The sequence below is a fragment of the Micropterus salmoides genome, unplaced genomic scaffold (assembly GCF_014851395.1).
Source record: "Micropterus salmoides isolate LMB-PRFRI ecotype aquatic unplaced genomic scaffold, ASM1485139v1 Ms_hic_scaffold_8, whole genome shotgun sequence".
Taxonomy (NCBI): Eukaryota; Metazoa; Chordata; class Actinopteri; order Centrarchiformes; family Centrarchidae; genus Micropterus; species Micropterus salmoides.
The window spans coordinates 12,062,038-12,084,336 of NW_024044570.1; the positions used below are offsets into that span (position 1 = coordinate 12,062,038).

At 38.9% G+C, this 22,299-nt stretch overlaps 3 protein-coding genes across 3 annotated transcripts in view; 1 reads left to right on the forward strand and 2 right to left on the reverse strand.

The window, feature by feature from the left end:
* Window positions 1-7,878, reverse strand: part of kcnq1.2 (potassium voltage-gated channel, KQT-like subfamily, member 1.2) — a 212,833-nt gene extending 204,955 nt beyond the window's left edge. The window contains exons 1-2 of the mRNA XM_038706981.1: window positions 7,634-7,878; window positions 4,030-4,685 (exon numbers count right to left, since the gene is read on the reverse strand). Coding sequence (XP_038562909.1) covers window positions 4,030-4,496 — 467 coding nt within the window. The 5' untranslated portion in view covers window positions 4,497-4,685; window positions 7,634-7,878. The remainder of the gene's footprint in view (window positions 1-4,029; window positions 4,686-7,633) is intronic.
* Window positions 7,879-9,331: 1,453 nt separating this feature from the next.
* Window positions 9,332-16,661, forward strand: mrps35 (mitochondrial ribosomal protein S35). Its single transcript, XM_038706983.1, has 8 exons — window positions 9,332-9,670; window positions 10,257-10,309; window positions 10,542-10,709; window positions 11,612-11,672; window positions 11,783-11,922; window positions 13,667-13,776; window positions 13,873-13,942; window positions 16,129-16,661. Exons 1-8 carry the CDS (start codon window positions 9,490-9,492, stop codon window positions 16,396-16,398), a joined length of 1,053 nt encoding a protein of 350 aa, XP_038562911.1. The 5' UTR covers window positions 9,332-9,489; the 3' UTR covers window positions 16,399-16,661.
* LOC119894304 (MANSC domain-containing protein 4-like) lies at window positions 16,399-20,172 on the reverse strand. The gene is made up of 3 exons (XM_038706982.1): window positions 19,782-20,172; window positions 19,502-19,636; window positions 16,399-18,371 (listed from the first exon to the last, which is right to left on the reverse strand). The coding sequence occupies exons 1-3, from the start codon at window positions 19,999-20,001 to the stop codon at window positions 17,545-17,547; spliced, it is 1,182 nt and encodes a 393-aa protein (XP_038562910.1). The 5' UTR covers window positions 20,002-20,172; the 3' UTR covers window positions 16,399-17,544.
* Between the last annotated feature and the right edge of the window lie 2,127 nt (window positions 20,173-22,299).

Sequence of the window (22,299 nt, forward strand, 5' to 3'; positions counted from 1 at the left end):
CTGCTTGCAGTATGAGAAAGGCATTTGGGGAATCATGAGTACATAAATGTTCATTCCCTTTGGTTATGTAAAAGGCTCAGAGGGAGTGGCCCAAACGTGAAGAGGATCATTTCCCCAGGTTGCCTGTGTGCTGGTGAGTCTCCAAGCCATTGCATAAGAGTCTTTTCGGACACTCTTTTCGTATGCCGTCCCGAGTCCAATGGATTTCTACACACTCTGACTAACTCATGGCATGTGGGTGTATGTTTGTTTCTGTTTGGTTGAACATATGTGATTTGTTACAGTATTATTAGTAACAATTTATACTTTTCCAACATCAAGAGGAGAGAGAATGCTCTATGAAGACCCCTAAATAAAGCCTGTAACTGAAACAGTAACTTCATAAATTGCATTCAATTTTTTATTTTTTTATTTGTTTTATGCAAGGAACTTCATTAAATAATTATGATGATTCTTGTAAAACACTTTTTCAAAATAACTTTACCAAGTAATTTTCAAAATCAGGAATATGAAATAACAAAGGCAAAATATTTACCCTCAGCCAAACACCTGTAGTTAATGTAAATTAAATAATTGATTATTGCAAAAAGTTATAAAAACCCTCTGTGACACACAAACTAGTTCACTTTCTTTCCCACGAGTGCTGAATATTAGTACACAATTTCAGCTATTAGCTACTTTTATCAAGAATCATTTGGATGTATACCAGCTTTCAGAAACAAATCAGTCAAATACACTCACTGTAGAGACCTACTTAAAAGGATGTCTGTACATCAATTTACACACATTAAACGCACATGTGTATGTTGTGCAAGCATTAATTTGGGTCAACTGTGTGTTATCCCATTACAATTAGACAGATGTTCTGAAAAAGCCAGATGGAATGTAGATGAGTGCATTTTCAGATATATATAACTCTGTATGAGCCAATGTGTTTTATTTCCTTTTTTTGTATTGTGCAAACCAACCACATTTGCACATCTGTGTATGTGTGTCATGCCTGTGTCTGCATGCAAACATGAACAAACATGTGCTGAATTGCTGGCGGTTGTGGAAATGTTGCTGCTCCTGGTTTCAGCATGATAAAGGCAGTGACGAATTGAGCAACCACCTCTGTGTGTGTGTCATGCTGATGAAGAGCAGGCCTATTAGAGAAGACCTACTAGGACTGTCATGAGTGCTGAATGGGGCCCTTTATGCCTCTCTCCTCCCCTGCCAATCTCTAAAGAGGCCAGCAGAATAGATGGTCACCAGTGACAGCCATTGACAAGTAAGAGTTACTTAAAGGAGTGTCAGCAAAGATCAGTAAGAAGGGTTTAATATTAAATGAAGGGCAGGCTCAGGTTCTTTCTTCTCTGTGATGGGAGAACCTTACAGCCTCAATTACTGCTGGGACGGATCATCAGCAACATAGGACACACAGAACACACACACATACAGTACAACAGAGAGTGTCTCCACAGTGTTTCCATTCATCTTTGACTGACAAAGATAGTATCTCAATGAGACAGACTAATTCTACTTCTCTTCAAGCTCAATTTCTCACAGACAGAGCAGAAAGGTGGTAGGCTTACCTTCCATTTTAGGTCTAGACTATGTTTAAATGATTAGGTAATTTGAAGGCAACTGAGCTAAAGCACTGTAGAGGGGGGTACGTGTTTGGATAGTTGATGATTTGAGAGGAACAGGACCTTTCAGAAGATGAAAACATTGGGATTGTTTGCCAGAAGTTGCATAGCAGACCAAACCCTCCTGTTTTTTCTTGGCCAGAGCTGTCGAACTGCAGATTCATAACCCAAAGTTGAAATGCTATGTTATATGTTGTGAACATATGGGCAGAAAAACTGATGACATTTGAGTGTTATATGATGCTCTCATAACCCTTTTCTTCATTACATTTCATGCAAGATACATATAAATTATTAGCTTTTTACAACTGGAAAGGCCACAACTTGAGTTTCAGAAATTCTTACATTAATTTCATCCTGCATTCCTGTCTTTGTTCAGAAAAAATGTTTTTTTTTACCTGTATGTAACCTTATGGATGTGTTTCTATACAAAAAAAAGCAAACAGGATGTCACAGGCTAACGTGTGCTCTTGCAAAAGTTCATACACATGCAAACCTTATTGATAAAAATAATCATATAGAGCACCTCTTAAAAATTAAGTTTTAACTTTTACCTTTACTGCTAGCAACAATTAGTTCTTTATGAATCTACACTATCGGGTCAGGTGTAATTACTTATAGGATAATAAAAAGGCAAATGATTAAATGGCTTGTGGCATTTCTCTTACAGTTTATATATAAAAGGATTTTACTCACAACTTTTACTGTGTGACTTTAATGAGTCAACAGAGCACTCAAGACACAAACATGATGTTTTACTACAATTTTCTCTGGTTTACCTGTCCAGGGCCCAGGACATGGTATATGGCAGGTGCCTTTCAGCCAATTAATGATCCAGTTCAGGAATCTTGTAACTATAGTATCAGCAATTAATCCTCCTAACACCCCTTCAAAGTGAGTTGGTAACAGACAGATCAGCATGCTGTATACTTTTACTGCACCCAAACTACACATAACCATGAGTACAATTAAGTAGAAAAATATAGTCTGCTGTGACTGTAGTGGAACAGTAAAATAAAGCCTTTAAACGCAGAACTTTGTAGCATCCAGTGTGTCATCATTACCCACAAATGGGGAGTCCAAATTAACCTAGCATTTTCTGTTTATTTGACTGACTGTATGATTCAGCTGAATGTAAAATGGTTCAGTAGCGGCCTTTCAATTGAACTTCTATTATTATCATTCATATTTTCATCTAATCTGGTCTAAATCCATGAGCTCAGGGCTTACTGACGTCTGGGACTAAATTGTGGGATACTTCAGAGATCATGGAAGATCCTGTAGTCACATGTTAGGGGCTATTATTGGCCATGAAAATGATTTCTGAAATTGATTGACTTTTACAGTATTTTTATTTTTGCAAAAATCAATCATCATTTTATTAATCGCTGACACTCCTTACATGTTGAATGTGGAAATTTACTGTAATAAAATGTAATTGTTACACTTCTAATGTGCTTAAAACTTATGAATAAAAGTCTAAACTGGCACAGTCTAGAGTTAAAAATATTTACTTTTGCTTTTCAATATATTTCTCAGATATTAAGCACTTGTTAGTCATGAATACATTTGTATAATAAAATGTATTAAGTTTCTATGTTTTTACCATATAAGTTTCATATGATATTGACCACTTATTAAACTTGTTTACCCATTTTTTGTGTAAAACACAACACTGTATTATCAGAGTCGAGCATTTTAGCACAAGCAAAGGATGATTCATGTAAGCTGTGTTTTAACTGTAGGTCATTGAGCTCCCCTGGCAGAAGGAAGCCCCGTGTTTCATGCTTAAGGTTTCTGATTTGTTGACGGTAAGGGAGAACAGAATAGCCCAAGATTATTAGTGCCAGAGGTGTGCTTGACCAGATCACGCTGACATGTTTCTGTTGGGTTATCTTAAACAACCGCAGACAACAAGCAGGCACCTCCTTTTGTTAAAGTGCACCAGAACCTAATACTGGCAGCACTAGATGTAATTAACAAGAGTGGGAGCTAACAATGAGACAGGCCTATGTTGCTGAAGTCATACCCTCAACTAGACTGTTTACTGAAATTTTAATAGGTTTTAGAGCAGATATTTAAGTGTTTACACTTTGAGTAATAAATCCTTATGGTGGTTAGGTTTATTTAGTTTTGCAACATTTGCCAGATATGTTTCATAAAGGCATTTGTTTCTCTTGTAATTAAATGCTAAAAACTTCAATTAGCATTGTGTTCAGGGACTGTTTTCCATGAGCGCTCCTAATAATGTTTATTTACTATAATTCAGCTTTTGGATTCTAATACAAGCTTGTCAACCTCTACTGTCATCTGTAACTACGTCTACTCATTCAGCACTGCTGCGTAACTGACCTGCAGTATGAACTGAAATTGGTATACACAGAACCAGACAGGTACTCACACAAGGAAGTGGTAGAGGAAGCATTTCAGTCCTGCAGGTCTCTCTAGGAAGTTGTAAACATCCCCCTGCATGCTAGTCTTGATGTAAGGGCTTTGGAAATCCTTTTGATGATGTAGCCAGCTCGAACGAGGGAGAGGTGGAGGGACAGAGATAATAGAGGGCTGCCTTTGTAGGGTCTGCAGCACGGGGTCCTTTGTGTCTGATCCATTATTCACCGATGTGGGGTCCAGTTCCATTGAAACAGGAGAGTAGTCGCTTATGTCAGATGCAGGAGCCCATAGGGCAGAACCAGCACTTGTAGTGCCGGTGGAGGCCACAGGGTCTGCATCCATCTCCTTGTCCAGGCTGAGGCTTGTGCTGGCATATCCATTGGGGCTGTAACGTATGAAGGAGCTCCCCATCCTGCTGCCATGGTCGCGCTGCACGTGGCACGTCATGTGAAAGGAGTGTGCCCGTCTTTCCCCCATGTTGCCCCACAGGATGGCCCTGTCCAGAGAGGGCCAAGGGGGACTTAAAAGTCCTGGAAATTCCTGGAAGTTATGACCAAGGTTTAAGTAGAAGAGAAGAGCCCACCAGGATAAGACACCTAGCTAGGCATTGCTAGCTGCCCACTGCAGACAAGATCCCTCTCTGCTGGACTGCATGTGTGTCCATACCTGCAATGGAGTAAGTGACATGAGTCATGGTGATAGTATGACTTGTCTGCCTTGCTCTCTGCTAGCAAGGACCTTGTTAATTTAGCATCTGTCATGAAAGACATAAGATGTGGACAATGTAAAGTGTGTTTGCTAAACCACCATTACTCTGCTTTTATACAAATGTCTTTTACAGCTCACATTATTTCCAAACACATCTGAATGTTTTAATGTGCTTGGAAGGTTGCCAAAAAGGACATTTAAGAGTTTAAAATTTTTACATTTTCAGTGTTACTGTAAGTGACCGGCTATTGTTATGTGAACGGTCTTAACACTGGAAAGTTTTAAAAATGAATATGTTGCAGCTACTACACAAAATCTGCTACTGTAAAAGATGGCCAGCATTCAAGCATAACAGAAAAATATCCTTAGTACAAATATATCATCAGATTAGAATCTGGAAAATACTTAAGCTGGTTCCCTTCAGCATGTTACTTTTGAAATATAGCCATACTTGGACTGAGACCTGTTGTGCTTACAAGGCACTGACGCTGATTAGGGCTTCTGAATTCATAACAGTTCTACTTCTTGCTCTAAGATGTATCTACAGAATGTATACAGCCATGTTTGTGAAGTTAAAAAGAGAAGGAAAACAGAGGGGACTGCCACAGGTGAGTAAGAAATAATTGTGACATTTCTATGAACTTTTGCAAATGGTTATAGAGTTAGGCTATTATACTGTGACCTATGACCTCTGAACATAATAGTCCCAGAACAAAATCAGAAGCAAGTTTATGTAGCAGCGACAGGTCAGCATACAAGTCCTATTTCCGCCTGCTCTCTCTGAGGATTTACTACTATAAAAACAGCATCCTGTTGCATTGTCCTTGATGGATGTCAAAGCCTGTCTAGTTTCCCATCTGGGAAGGTAAAACAAATGCACAGCAGGCACTCTGCTCTTAGAGAAAATAATCCAGTGTGTTTACTAGCCTAAACCACATTTCAAGCCACTAAAGTTACTATGTGACCTTCCCTATTGGTTACACAAAACATTTCACCTCACAGAAGCTTAATCAACATGCAAGCTGAAGAATATTAGCCTGATTAAAGGGTACTTTCAGTATTTTCAAACCTGGGCCCAATTTTCACATATTTTGGTGTCAAAATGACTAGTAGGTACAAAAAAGTTTTGGAATCCGTACACTAGATGGCTTCAGCCAGCAGCAACAAACCAGCTGCAGAGGATGCAATGTATTCCTTCGGGGCAATTGTGCCCGTCAAAATTAGGTCCACAGAAAGTGCTTCTTTTAGCCACTGATAGGCTCAGATTGTTAGTCAAGGTGTCTGACAACATCATGGAAAAGATCCATTGGAGTGACATTCTTTGTTTTTAACAAACAGAAGTCTTGCTCAAGGACAATCTTGCTCTGAAATCTCGTGAGAGGCGAGTTGTTGCAGGAAGATGATGGTGGATACGTGAGTCAGAGTCAGAGAGATGAGTTTGTTATGTTGGAGTAACGTTGGTAAATAAGGTCTTGCTAGCAGTTCCTCTACAGTATGCATACAACAAACTCTTCTCGTTTCCATCGTTGTATTTTGTATCCAAAGTACAAGGTACAAGGTTACATGTATACACCCCAAACATTCCAAGGTGCATTTTTTGAATTTGCATCTGGAGTGAATGTAAACAGCAACAACCAGATGATATTATGAAAGTTTTATCTTCACAATAAACAGTCTGAGTTTGAGCACCAAGCATCATCGATGTAAAACAAGAGTCCACTTCCTCTCATCTTGCCGAAGTCTTGCGCTGACAGCTCAGAACATGGACCACCAGCCAAGTGCTTGATCCGGGATGTTGATGGGGCAGGTCTCTGTAACGATGTGGGCACAACAGTCTCTGAATTCCGTTGTTTGGTCAGTGTCCCATTTTGTCCAGACCGGATCTTTAGGATCAGAATTAAGTCCAAGCTGGGTCAGCATGGCTCCTCTCCTGGCTCTTACCTCTCCTCTGAGCGATTACCGCACCAGCCTGGTCCACTAGTCATTTCGACGCCAAAATATTTGAAAATAGGGCCCGGGTTTTAAAACCACTGAAATTATCCTTTAAAGCCACGGATATCTGCAGCCGTGTGAACGACTGTTTTTACAGCTTGTCTACGAGCTGTCAGCCTCACTAAGTTTGCTTTTGAAGCAGGTGTAATGAAGTTAACTAATTGTGTGAATCCAGGTAATAATTGGCCAAAATTGGATTACTAAGTCTGGACAGCACAGTAACTTGACAACAACACTTTCCATTTGCCAAGTCAAAGCGAATTCTACTCTTTGCTGACTTATGTACAATTAATTAGTGTAACAAGGTGGGTGGTTCAATATCTCCTCTGGAAAGAAACTGAACCAGGTAGTGTGATAGATGGCCGGATGTTGCCTAAAAGGATCGGAAAAAGCCTGATGGGACAAGAGAGGTAGGCTAATTGGAGGCAGCCACCCCATCCAGATCTGTCCTCAGCTATGGATAAACTGATGACAAAACCCACATGACTGCTGTCTCACCATAGATTGAGTTTCTACCTTTAAAACTAGACAGTAATGAGACACACACAATGAACTGTCAGACGTGCATAGGCTGCTGTCAGACTCTATAATTACAGAGTATTGTATGACTTTCTGAACGACCCTGGCATGAGACCTATAACACAAACTGAATGATGTGAGTTAAAATAAATTACAAAAACATTTAGCTTCCACTCCTTAAAAAAAAAAAAAAACTTAGCCTACATTTCCTCTTGTCATCTGTTTAACTAATTTCCTTAAAACTGTCACAATGAAGCACAAGTTGGGATCTGTTTAATGAAGCTGCATAATCAAGCAAATGCTAAGTCAATATATGAATCAATTAATGCTACAGGCCGCTGTTCTTAGCTGCGTACTTGATGAGTTAAACAACAATTCTCTGTGTCAAATCTTACCTTTAACTCCAGAAACACCTTTCAAGATGTAATCGATGGTAAATAATAATGTTATTATCTCAGAAACCAGGCAACAACTTCGGCTTTTTTGTCGTTAATAAAAACAAGATCCAGGGGTAAAATAACTAAATTACATAAATTAGAATGTATCTTCCCGCGCTAAAACAAAAACAACCCTAACATGGAAAATACTCAGAGAACATGAGGCTTAAATCGGCTGCTGCCTGCAGGACTTTACCCTTTGAAGTGCATCGCGGCTTCTGCCCGGACCAATGCTGCGTTCATGGGTTAAGGGAAATTACATCAGCGAACAACAATGTGGTACCCAGGCTTTCTGTTTTTATTACCAAGTGCCCAAAATGCAAAATTATGTAGTAGTACAGTAGATATGTGAAGACGTGAAATGTTGGTTTTTTGTTTTTTTTTAGTAAAAATGTAATTTATGATAAACACTGGCTATGAATAAAATGTGATAGCTAAGTCACAACTGCCAATGTGTAAATCCAGAGAGTGTGGATTTGTCGGATTTGATATTATGCATTTACAAATTCTAGAAGGGCTGTAATTAATAATTATTTTAATCATTAATTAATCAGTCTGTTTTTCATTTTATTTAATCAGATCATTTTTTAGTCTATGGATAAAATGTCAAGAAATAGGGAAACATAGCCTACACATCACAAGTTCCCAGAGCCTAAAAGCATGCCTTCAAATAGCTTGTGCTGTCCAACAGTCCACTGCCCACATATATTCAATTTAAAGTAATATTAAACAAAAACAAGCACCAAATCTTTATGTTGGAGAAGCCTGACACCCTAAATGTTTGGCTTTTTTTTGTTGCTTGGTAAATCACTTCAAGCAGCGTTTTCTTCTAAACAAATTATGTTTACATTCAGTTTCTAACCTAGCCTATACATCATGGCAAATGTTTGTGTGACATATGGGGATCATAATGGTTGTCTTGTAGAAGAGCCCTGAACTTGTATGTGTATAATCAAACTACCATGCAGTCAGTGATACACAGAACACCTGGGGTGATGTGACTGGTTTTTGTCCCAGGGCCCACAACAATTTAATTTGGTTGAGTGTTTTCTCGCTTTAAAAATCAAACTGGGTCCATCGGTGTGTCATGTAACAGCATGAAATAAGCAGTTTTCCACTAGAAAAGCAAAAAAAACGTGCTACAAGTTTACAACACTAATTACTCTTATCACCTGAAACTAGCTAGTTTTTCTACATGCTGGCCAACTACAATATATATAAATTAGACAAACGTATTTGCAAACGTACCCTGCATGCAGTCTCTTGTATTTTTATGCTAAGGTTAGGTTGAATAAAACTGAATATTTACACATAACGATACTGTCTAACAATCCAAATGTATGTGAACTCGTTATGCCCCTTAACATGCTGTTAGTTTAACTTACTAAGACACATTTCAAGTGTGATCAAACTGGATCCGGTTGCAACCAAAAACAAGACCGTGCTCGTGCCTCACTCTTACGTTAGCTTAATATGTTTTCATGGCTTAAGGTTATAGCCACAGGGCCATTTTTACGATATGTGATTTTACGGGGAGCATTTGAAGGCACCACACGTTAATAAAGCAGCAGCTGGTGGACGTCGCTGGTCCGGTCACACATGGATGGTCGAGCGCTTACAGATACTGCATGTAAATACGAATGAAGAAGGGTTGATGCTATTCATTCTATCCAAACAATTTTTTTAACAGTCTTTATTAAAGTTTTACCTCCGCCTAAATAAAGTCCTATCCTGAATTATAAGCTGCGATTCCACACGTGTTCAACTGTAGGAGGCACTAGAGACTCACTCTGCGCCAAGTTACACGGTTCGCAATGTTTCTTGGTTTGTCCCTCGCTGGTTTCCATAGTCATTGGGAAAACATGGTTTCACACAGTAGCAAGGCATTTCTGTCCCTAGGTCGAATATATGTTCCTTGTCTTGGATTTCAGAAGTCAGTGAGCAGAGTCACATACGCGACAGCTTTGTCTATAAATTCCCCTACTGGAAATAAAGGTGAGTTTCACTGTCGTTGTAAAATAGTTCATGCTGTTTCTGAACCATAGCAGCACGCTAAGCTAACTACTGAAGATGCAGCAAGGCCGGTTATGGTACCCCTGTGCTTTGACAGGGATGTACTTTAGCAGTTAAGAGTGTATAAACTTGACGGATGGATAACTATTTACATGGAACAATTGAAAAGCCAGAACTAGGGAATGCTTGGCATGTTTGAAAAATGACAAGACGTTACTTACCTAAATTGTCTTTTTTTTTTTTTTTTTTTTTTTTGAGAAGATCGAGATATAAACGCATTTTCCAGCTGTAATTTATTAACTTGTGTAGACAGTACAGCAAGAAGCATAGGAAATAAATCAGATGTACAAGCACGTACTGTAAAGCATACATCCGGTGTATTGTCAAAAATACCAATAATCAGAAAAAGTAAATAAGATTGAAGAATACAGAAATGGGATTTGTGCAGTGGTTAAAGTGTGTTCTATCTAGGATAACATTGTTTACAGCATGACATTAATTTATTGTGAAAATGTTCATATTAAAAAGTGTTTGTGTGTGGCTAAGCTCGAAATTTAATGCATTTTAGGCTTTCCTGATAGAGGTGGTAGAGGATCCTTTGTCAGAAAACCTCGGAGAGATGTAAGTGAGCAGCTGTTATGTTTGCAATGAATTGTTAATGAATATAACAAGATGCACATGTTTCAAATAAGACAAAATATTAAATAAGACATTTCTTACTGAATAGATTGGCACAGATGATTTTAATAAAAATTATGAGCATCTTCATGGTTCTGCAACAAACAGTCATGGATTTTCTCACAGTTTCCTTAATGGGGAAAAAACTTCCTTTGTCCTATGTGTTTTGTATCAGGCAGGGGAGCCCAGGACAGAAAAGATGCCGGTGGATCAGGACTGGACTGCAGTTTATCCTGCAGCAGCCCCCTTCAGACCGGGCTCTATCCCACTTCCTGTGAGGATGGGCTACCCTGTGAATGGAGGCATTCCTCCAGAGAAGAAGGGCAACTTGGAGCTGATCAAGGTCAGATCCCATAGCTCGGGATTAAATGGGTCCACATCATAAACATACTTTTTATTTTTTTTTAATTGTGCTTGCAGTTTTAGAAATTAAAGAAGCAACAAGAAAAACAAGTCAGTACTTCCTCATACAGCAAGCTCTACAGGCTAAGTTTAGCCACATGCTGTTGACTGTGGACTGTCTGTATGTATTCCATCTACAGTACATATCTTAGCAATTATCTCCTAGTATTTATTATGACAAGTGGAGTTAATTGTATCAGCTAGTGGTCTTGCAGTACTGATTGGGTGCTTTTTGCTCTGCTGCATGGGTATGATGGATCTGTGTCTGTGCCCAGATTACTGAGCTGCTGTGTCCAGACACCAGCTGTTCCATCTGGACTCAAGCCACTTGCAGATCCACTACACCCGTCACAGCTGGAGCCCTGCCTTGCAGCCTGATGATGTTGATTTAGTTCTCTCACTCTGCCGTGATGGGCCCGACTGCTGTGCATCCCTTACTTATGTTTGATGCTTGAAATGTTTAACTTTCTTTAATCATGCCCCATATATTACCGTGCTTTTGTCAAAACATAAGCCAATAATGTGACCTGTGAGAATTTTATTGATGTCAATATAGACTATATTATATAATTGTATTTATTATATAAAATCCTTTACTCAAAGGAGGAGGAGGATAGTTTTTTTCTCACTTAGTTTGTCATGCACTTTTAAAAAAAGTAAAACGTATTCTGAAATCTAGCATTAAGTCATTTTTGTAGACTGTTATACAAATTCTGTGTTAATTATGCTTTACACTTTCTGGGATGTACATATTAAGACTCCTGGACATTTTCATGTTTTTGTTACATGAAGAGTAACAAAGCATTTCAACATTCTCATAATCTCTGTCATAATATCTTTCAGATACCAAATTTCCTGCATTTGACACCGGCAGCCATCAAGAAGCACTGTGCAGCTCTAAAACGTAAACATTTTTTTGTTTAACTGTAGAGAAAAGTTATTTATTTGACACAAATAAATATATAAATAGATAGATAGATTTTAGCGTGTAAAAATTTCTTTCTCTGCTCTCAGCATTCTGTACAGAGTGGCCCTCTGCCTTGAACACTGATGCCAAATGTGACGAGCACTTCCCCATCAAAGTAGAAAGCACAGACTACGTGTCTGCCGGCCCGTCTGTCAGAAACCCTTCATCGCGTATTGTTCATCTCAAAGTAAGTTTCCCTGCTATTACAGTTTTTTGTTTTTTTGACAATTTCTGTAAAAAGGTTTTGACCTGGCTTTAACTGTGTTTAATGGATGTATAGAAAGTGTGGTGAAACCTGACATGTAAAATGAGATTAGAGATTTATCCAAATGAATATCGGCAGCTGACATCATGTCTCTGTGACTTATCTAGAGAGACATTCATTGTCCAGTGACCTCAAATCTAAGAAATTATGCCATCATGTCTACATAGAGATTACAGTCGAATTATTTTACATATTATCATGTGCGGAAGCTCGGCTCTGTGTGTTAGTTTAAGGTTTTTTTTGAAAATGTGTTTAATTTTTAACAACATAATACTTTTACAGAAAAAAGTAAAACATGTTCACAACATTTCACGATATACGATAATATTTACTGGGACATTTTGATATTCCTCTTAATCCCCCAACCCCCACCCCCGCTAAGCCATCAATATGCAATCCTCCCCACAGACCAGAACCATACATGTAAACACATAAAAATATATAACAACCACAATCCATGATTTACACTTTAGATTCCATCGTGGAACTTATAGCAATATAATAGGCTTAGCAAGATGGCAGTTAATGTACTGTGATGTAGTAAGAATGCTGTTTCAGTTTATTCTTTGCTGCTTGTTTTGTTTTTAACGTGAGCAGTAATACCAGTGTGCTCTGCAAATCCTGTTTTTGTTTCTTAGTTTAGGGAACCTGTTTACACAAGTGAATTGTATTGTTTTTTTCCAGCTGTCAAACTAATCGTGACTTACAACACTGATACTAAGGAATTTAAACTTCCTTTGACAAATCGGTAATTTCTTCCATGTGGAAATGTGTCATTTTTACCGTTAATCACCAGCCATCTGCTCACACTTTGCCTTAGATTATACCAGTGTGGTAGGAACTATTCAGACATTAATCAAGGTGGATTAGGCACACAGATAGATTGAAGGGCAAATCTCACACAGTTACGTGCAGAGTCTAGAGCAAGACCAAGATAAAATATTTTGTTTCATTTAGACAGGGTGAAAAAGTGAGACTGAGGACAATACTGGAAACCAAATCTGTGGCGGGGTTTGATCCAGGCCAGACATGTGTCAAATTGAACCACTTTACCGTCGCTGTGCACATTTGTCTAGCCACTTTGAAGTGACCTCATGTTTGCATTGTCATATAATTGTTGTTCACATGTACCTTGTATTACCTATTTGTGCATTTTTGTTGCATTGTGCACATTGGATAAGTCAGAGCCATGAAAACCAGTAATCATGGAATAGTATGTTATTTTATATCTATCCATTGTGCAAGGTGATCAGAGATTATTCTGGGCCACAGTATGATCTGTAAAAAGTATAGTATTTTAATCAACACAGTCAAAGCTCTGTATAAGTGAGTTTAGTAGAGTTTTAGGCAGGAGATATAGTAGGTCTGTACAATTTATCAAAATTTTATCGAAATCTGCAAAGTGCAATATCCAAATGTGTAGTGCTGCAGTGAAAATTGTGGTGCAAAAATTATAATTCCCCACTAGCAGTAAATCATATCGCAAATTGATAGATTTTTTTTTTTTTACCATATCTTGCAGCTCTAAGATACAGTACATAATGCAGTCACATGTGCTTTTTGTCTTTGTGTACTTCTCTTTACATCGCAAAACGTTATGTGGAAAATCATGTGCCTGAACAGTTTTGTTTTTTTTTATTATCCAATTGTGTCATTTCCCTCACAGTTAAAGCTGTCTAGTTTGAATCTGGATGACCATGCACGCAAGAAAATGCTCAAACTTGTTGGGGAGAGATACTGCAAAGATACTGATATCCTCACCATCACAACTGACAGGTAAACACTCCTTCCTTAGTGTTTGATATACCTAATTATATGAGGAAATAAAGCAAACTACCATAACTTATTCCTTTTCTTCCCTCTCTCTACAAGCTGCCCATTGAGACAGCAGAATCATGACTATGCCATATACCTGCTAACTGTCCTTTACCACGAGTCTTGGGTGAGTTGAAAATATTGTTGTTTTTTTTCGAGTAGACATTCACAGTGGCTGGATGTGGGGAAATCCTGCCCCAACCTAAAAAGCCACTGTCAGTGATTAATCTTCACCCTCCTCCTAACCAACTTAGCTAAGCTGAGACACCTCTTCTTCTTCTCTCTGTCCACTCATCACACATCTCCTATGACTTTGGGCTTTTTGTTTACTGACCTTTTATCTGCTTTCAACAAGTATCCATTCATTTAAAGGCTGGTTGCGCTCTGGCATTACTTTTACCAATGTCCTGCTGTCGCTTCACCGTGTTTACCCTTTTGAGGGGCTTTGTTTGAGATCAGATGAATGGTCACACCTGATCTGATATGCTGCACCATGCAATATAAAAGGGGTATCAGAGCCTGCATTAAATGCGCAACCCTCATGTTATGTGTTATGTGGTATAATTCGCATGTAACAGTGTAAAGCTAATGTTATAAAAGTTAATATGTAAACAAAGCAATTGGATGGCAAACTGTTGCAATGATTTACACGGATAAATAAAACTGTATTGATGTGAAAGGTTGAGCCCTAATTTTACAGGTTGGTGTTAGCTGAAGTGTTATTGGAATGGCACTGAACTGGCACAATGGTGTGCATTAAGATTTTGGAAATACATGAGGAAAATAAGTATTAACAATATTTTTCAGGAATTAAATATTCTACAAAAGACATTGCAAAAAATATAGTATTACAAAACAAACAAAAAAAATTTAATTCATTCATCTGCGTCTTGGGTGGCATTTACATATGGCTAGCAACATGGCACAGTACCTTACCAGGAGAATTCATGTCCATCTTGTTCTGCAATCTGAGAGACTAAGCCCATTAGGGAGGTATCAGACTTGAATGGGCAGCAGGATGGCAAACAGCAGCATTGTCCAGTTGACATTTCCCCACTGATGGGGGAAAACAGGCTCCCCTATCAGGTGTTGACCCTGATACTAATTCACATTAAGCCAACCATGCCACATCAGTCTGCCACAAGATGCCAACCACATAAAAGAAAATGACTCCACCTTTACCTTTTGAACTTTTCTCGTCAAGGCTTAGTTACAATTATTTATTTTTTTTTAATTCTCTCCGTTGGGAAAGGTGTCCGAGCCAGGAAGCAGAACACTGTCCACTGCCCTTTTGGACACACAATGGAAGGCATAGTGCTTGTCCAGCAGGCCTGTGGAAGCTGTGAGAGTGGCGTAGCGTTCAGGCTGTAACGCTAGCCCACAAAGAGGCCAATTGTTAGCAGCAACTGTGGTGATTTTATCTCTCCACTCAGGGAGACGGACCTTCCCTGCTAATTCCAGTGTGTGCTAATCCAGGCCAGCGTTGGGTCTGACTGCTCAAATCTGCCTCCAACATGGATGGAAGTTTACCACTAGAGGCACTCCATCTGTGCTTGTGCCTTCACCTGTCCTTTCCTCTTACTGAAAATATAAATGTTCATTTTGCAACAGCATCAGGAAGAAGGTTGGAACTTTGCCAGTAACACTTACCTAAAAAGGTCTACTGTACTGACAGTTAAAGTATGACTAAACTTACCCTCTTAAAATGTTATAGCCCTAATGTATGAAGATTATCTGCAGATCTTTCTTTGTTGATCTAAAACTAAGCTACTGATCTATTCCTAAGTATCTAGTGCTCCTCTTTCACCAGGGCCTGGACTTGTTCCAGATGGGATGTTATGTGGATCAGATATGTATAAGCGGTAATGATGGTCATTAACCTCAAACACCTGGAGAGCAGCAAAGCTGAGGCTCTGTCCCTGCCCTGCTTTAAGCTGCAGCACAATGGTGCATATTGTTCTCAAGGGAATGTGATGACAGCTAGACAGGCAGTGGACAGAGCACTATATATGGAGAAATATTATCCCTGTTAGAGGAGCATCAAAGAAGGGTGAGGGGTGACCAAGGACATCTATATTTTACATCTGATGCCATACTGTTTTCAAAACTAGGGATCGAGCCAGACACCTAGGAAAACTTGCAGAAAAAAACATATCTTGTTACCATTTTCATTGATTATAGTGTGGCATATTTGCTGCACCACACATATACAGTTCAAATCTAATTCTACAGACAAGTCGGGTTGGATAAATCTTCCATTTGCAGGCTTCATGTTAAAGGTCACAAATGTGTTCTGTTATTCTCATTCTTCAGAAAACAGAGGCCTGGGAGGCTGAGAAGACCGTGGCAGACATGGAGGAGTATAGCTGGGAGGACAGCCCGTCCCAAAGGAATATTTTGGATGTGCTAGTACGCATGAAAGTGGCCGGGGGAGGAGAGGGCGAGGAAGTGCACGAGCAGCTGCTTGGAAGACGAGAGGTGCAGGAGTATAAGGACTCTGTCACAAGGCTGAAGAATGAAGGGGAGAGCGAGAGCACCATTCTGCAATACAAAGAGGCGGTCAAGAAAGTACTCAACCTGTAATACAGCTTAATGTACACATGTATTTACATGAAGATGGTGACCAAGAGCAGCAATGACCTGTAATAGGGTCCACAAAAATATTTTTAAATACTCCATCTGCGTACTAGTAACACAAACAAGAGATTACTCTAGAGTTACTGTTCAAATATACATCAGTTTATACAACATTAAGGGTCTTTACTTATGTATTTATTTTCCAAAAGAAATTTACTGTCTTATGTGTATGATGCTGTCTTTAATAGAAAATTAAAAGTCTAATGCAAGCTGTTGTTAAGAGGGTTCTGTCTTAGATGTCGGAAAGTTGTGCATGATGGTTAAAGTTTTAATGTAATGAAAGCCCCATTCAGTCAGTTCCCTGCCCAACTTCAGTTCCCATCTCACTCTCGTCACCATCAGGTCAAGGAGTGGCATCCCAGTGAAAGGATGCTTTCAGCAGTAGGTTGGTGAAAAGTACCTCATAGTTCTTAAGGAGTTTTGGTCTGTGATCCGTGCACTTTTAGGTCAGAAGAAACCCAATGCAATGAGGAGATGTGCTGGACTGCAGGAGGGTTAAACACAGAAGGCCACAAGGCAAAAAGTAGCCAATCATCACACATTGTTGACGATCTGAACAACCCTTGAATTGTAGCTGTCTTTTTTTTTTTTCTTGAAAGCACCCATTAAGTCCAACTTAAGACCAGCGTAGACAACTGGCCAAAGGCCTTGAGGTTTGGCTTCAGCGACAGTTTAAAGTCGATGAAGCCAAGTCTTTCTTGAGGCAAAGTGCTGTGGTCGAAAGCATTGGCTGAGTTCAGGTCATGTGTCAAAAGTCATTGCATCACAAGTGAAACCAAGATTATGGTAACTGTGTATTTAGTAATCTGATCTAAGCCACAAAATACCTCTGCTTGTTTGGTTTTAATATACAGAATTGTGACCTAAATGCATCAGTTGACAGTAACTTCATTTTCATCCATATCTGCTTAAAATAAAGCAATACAAACAATATAGTTATTAAAATAATACAATATAAAGAAACTATTGTTTTACAAAAATATAACAACAATCTCTAATTTGTCAAATGTCTCTTCATCCTGATCCCTTCTTTAGAAACATTGCTGTAAACAAAAGAGAAATTTTACTTCCAGCACACTTTTCATCCCACTTTCAGGTGTTTTCTCTGACCAGCACGTACTTTATCAGACGCATGGAGCCTCTTTTCACTCTCCACGATGTTTGGTAGCGTCCCATCCTCTTCCTCTGACCCCTCCAGCTCACGACCAGCAGAATGGAGCAACAGCAGCTCAGAAGCACTGTGATACAGATGGCCACTGCAACCAGCAAGGTGTGAGCGGCTACGTGCCACCCAGGTCCCAAACCCCCTAATGTGTCCTCTCCACTGACACCCTGGTCTCCACTGCCTGCAGTGTGCCCCCCCCCCAAGCTGCCATTGGTGTTATTGGGATACTGCTTGCTGCTGTCTATATTCCCCTTAACGGCTGTGGGGGTTGGAGGGCTGGTGGTCAAATGAGGGGAGGTGGTGGTGAGATAATGGGTAGGGGTTGTGGAGGGCTGTGCAGTTGTGATAAAAAAGGCAGGGGTTGTCTTGGGATTGTAAGGGCTGAGGGTGGTTGCTGTGGTGGAGGAAGAAGACGAAGGAAAGCTGGGTACAAGTGAATTGGTGGAGGTGGTTGGGTTTGTTGTTTGGACATGGTTCTCTGAAGCTAGTGGAGTATTTGGATTGGAAGATACGGTAGCTGTAGTTGTGGGAACTGTTGAAGGCTGACTGGTGCTCTGCAGCCTAGTGGTCATGGTGGGGGGTTTAATTGTGGGTGCAGAGGTCAGGGGCAGGACAGCAGGTGGAGGTGGATGAATGAACTGGCGTTTGTCTGAGGGCAGCGGCTCTGAGGCGTTGACTCGACTGTAGTGGTGGGGTAACACACGTACATTGGAGGTGAAGTATTTTCCAAACACCAACAAGTCAGGATCCACACCTAGGGAAGGAAGAAATTCTTGAGTCATGACTCTCCTATAGTTTTAGTTTTTTCAGTTTTTGCTTCCTTCCAAAGTTAAGCACAATGGCTTTTTAAAAATGCGTCTAACGTTTTAATTATGAATAATTAGTGAATGTTTACTTTACTTTTATTAGTATTAGTAGGTCTACTTGGTGGAAGCAGTATATAGTTCCTCTGTTACAGGGCATAGTATTAGTAGAGAAATTTACTTAACGTTTCCGCAGTAAACGTAATTGTAATGCAGTAAAATTGTTTCATATGATTACTGTACTATTATAGATTATACAACTGGATTATTGTTACTGTCGCTCTTATGTGTAAGTAGCATTTTATTGTTGTAGTTGGTTGAGGTGGTGATTATTTTAACTACTGTTGGGTAGTATTTTATAGTATGATCACATGTTTTGTGTGTAAAGAACTGAATCTTCAAAGTAACAGGTAACAAAATTAATTAAGTGGAGTACAATGTACAATATTTCCCTCTGAATATAGGGTAGATGTATAAAGTGGCCAAAAAATGGGAATACTCACGCAAGATTCAAGTACCTAAAAATAATTCAAGTACTTGAGTAAATGTACTGCTTGGTTACTTTTCATAGCTGATAGGTCTAATAGTAGTAGTTAGTACCAAAAGTACTCATTATGCAGAAAACCCATTTCATGATAATATATATATATTACTGGATTATAGTTATTGATCTATGTGTACATCATTTTAATATTGCATCTGGTAAAGGTGGAGCTAATTTCAAATACTTTACTATATACTGCCAGGTACTATAATTTATTAGTTGATTTATATTTTGTATTAATAATCAGAATCAGCAAAACTAGTAACTAATGTTGTCAAATTAATGTAGTTGAGTAAAAAGTATAAGTTTGGCTTCCAAAATGTAGTAGAGTAGCATAACTTTGAAATACAAAGTAAGTAGGCCTATGTCAAAATTGTACTTACATACAGTCATTGAGTAAATATTTACATTGCACCACTGCTCTGTAGTCTATATGCACACAGACATATTCCAAAAAAATGTATAACCACAGAAACCATTGTTGCGAATTAGAGTACCGAAATGCATTTTTTAGTACTTACCCTTTACATTGCTTACCTTTTGTGACATTGTACAGAACAACGTTGGCTCTGTGGCTTAGAATACAGCTCTCCAGCGTTGGACAATGCAGGTGGAAGCAGTTCACGTTTTCTTGAGTGGTGTCATAGTGAAATATCGCCAGATTACAGGAAACTGGTAGAGGAAAGAGGATTCATCATGGTGGGATACGTATGTAGAGGATCAGCGGAGGAATATTGTACCGTTACAAATAAAAATAATTCCAATATATCGTCCAATAATTGCGTGTGTTTTACCCTGATTAAAAAGCATTACTTACAATTTCTCGTAAGGCAACAGGTGCGGCTGCATTTCAGCGCGGTCTCCTCCTGGTAATACTTCAAAAGCTGCGCTCCTCTCCTCTGAGACTCCTCGATATCGATGAAAATCCCAGGAAAGCGTCGAATCCAGCAGTTCTTGTAGTAAGAAGTCGGTGAGCACCTCGACTCGGTGTGGCACACCAGACTCAAAACCGTCAGCAAACCCAATGTGGCATTCATTGCGCGTAATGTAAATCATACCATGTCAAACTATAATCTCGACAAAGCATCGACATATCTGGGAAGCTGATTACTAGGAGTTGACAGGCATGATGTAGAGCCAGTGGTCTGGTTTTACTGGTGCCAGTGTCACAGCTACGCACCTGGAGGAGGTGGAGACCCAGCCATGCATAAGGTACCAGTCAGGCTGCACCACAGCTCTTTAGACGCTGATGAGCAACAGAAGCTACCTTTCAGTCAGAATGGCACCAACTACTTAAGATTTTTTTTTTATAATTGAGACAATTTTAAATACTGTAACAAACAGCACAACAAAGCTATACAAGTTAGTGATACTTATACAAGTGTAGGGATAAGATTGGGAAATACAGTGACACAACAGAACACCTCACAATCTACAGTACATAGGGTATAATATCATTAAATGAAATATAATCTTTGTGAAGTTGATCATATCACACAATCTTCCTTAATAGATATCATGAAAATTTTTTTCTTCATTAAAGTTTAGGTTTGGTACGTGTATTTAGCTCATCCTAGTGGCATTTTGGAGCTACAGTTTGTGGTGTTGTTAAATTGGAATATAGGAAGGTCTTCCTGTTATTTTGTCTAACCCTGCATATGTGTAGCATTGGAGCATTTTGTGCATAAGGAGGCAATTTCTTAAGTGAGAGAACCCAGTTTTGCTGGTTATACTTTCAGTCTTACAAAAATCTTGTTTAAAATTCTAGACTGGTGACCTTCTGTAAACCTGTCTAACACAATCATTATTTAGGCCTGTGAATACTCCTGTTGATTGGATTTGGATGAATCCCCACAGTGCAGGTATTACTTCACCACATAGCGCTACTGTAAACCTTGCTCTAGTTTTAGCAGGAACTCTCCAGATAATTCCAGTAACCTCTGTTCTCTTTGTGAAAAAAAACAAGCCGTTTGTTTTCGGCAAGGTCAGGCATCTGAGAGTGGATTGCCGTAATTGTAGCAATCTGCCTGAATACTTTCAAATGGGATTATCAGAATAAGCCCTTTGCTCCCTGGTTTAGGATTTGCTGCACCTGTTAGGCTGTTTCTCTCACCTTTTGTGAGTTTGTCTCTCCATCACAGTACCACATTCTCAGTTTACAGCTGGAACTAAAAGTGCCTTTTTGGATTGGAGCTTATTGAGTGCAGGGCATATAGCCTACAACGTAAATTGGAACTATTCTGTATAGATGTAATCCTCCTCAAATTGAGAGGCATTGCATTTAATCATCCTTAGCTGACATTAAAAAACTATTTTGTTTGGTAAGATTACATATTATGTTAACCTCTTCAAAATGGATATTCTCTTAAAAATCAACAATAGCTGTTTCCTAACTTCATAGTACACACTAAAACTACTCACTTGTTTAAATTGTTTTGCATTCACCATAACAAATCAAACTGTAACTTTGGAAGGACATTTAATTAAACCTCACAAAGAGAAAGCAAAATGTTTTTACAAAGATACAATTAGTGCTAAAATGTTTAGTTTATTTTAACTGATGAGCAGACTGGCAGAAACTAAAAGCAACAATTAATAATCAAATGTAAGGATTTGCTATTGCTACGTTTCTTTTTTTTTATCATTGTTAATAGAATCTTTAGGTTTTAGACTGCTCAGACAAAACAAGCAATCTAAGATCTAAAGATGTCACCATAGACTTTGGGAACTTGCAAAAGACATTTTTCACTATATTTTCTGACATTGTATAGTCTAACAGATTAATCAATGGTGCAGCTCTAGATACTTACCCTTTTGTTTTCTGATGTCTCCCTGGAGCTGTGTCATCCACAATTAGCTACAAGTTTTTTCAGTTGCAAGCAACTCCTCAGTTCCCTTCGTGGTTTGCATTGTTAGACAATAGTGTCACTCAACAACACACTTAAAAATCAAGCAGATTTAGTATGTGGACAGAAATCTTTGAATAGATTTACTTTCGTCACCTAAAACCTGATTTGAAATAGTAGGTTATATGAAATTAGAGAACTAAAATGATCCAAATTGTCTGATTTCCCCACTGTAAAATTGTAAATTTGTCAGAGGTAGCCTATACTAAATTTTTGCATTTTTAAAAAGATTTTTTTTAAAATGCATTTTATGTATTATATCTAGCCATGGAAAGCTATAACCTCCTTAATGTAACCTGAAGATGTGCTAAGACGTTTGCCAGTTCCAGTGTGACCCATCATATAGGATAAAACCCCACGCATGTGATGAGTACGCCACATATTAAAGTCACTTGCAAAACGTTGTACAGAATGCAAAAAACTCAGCAA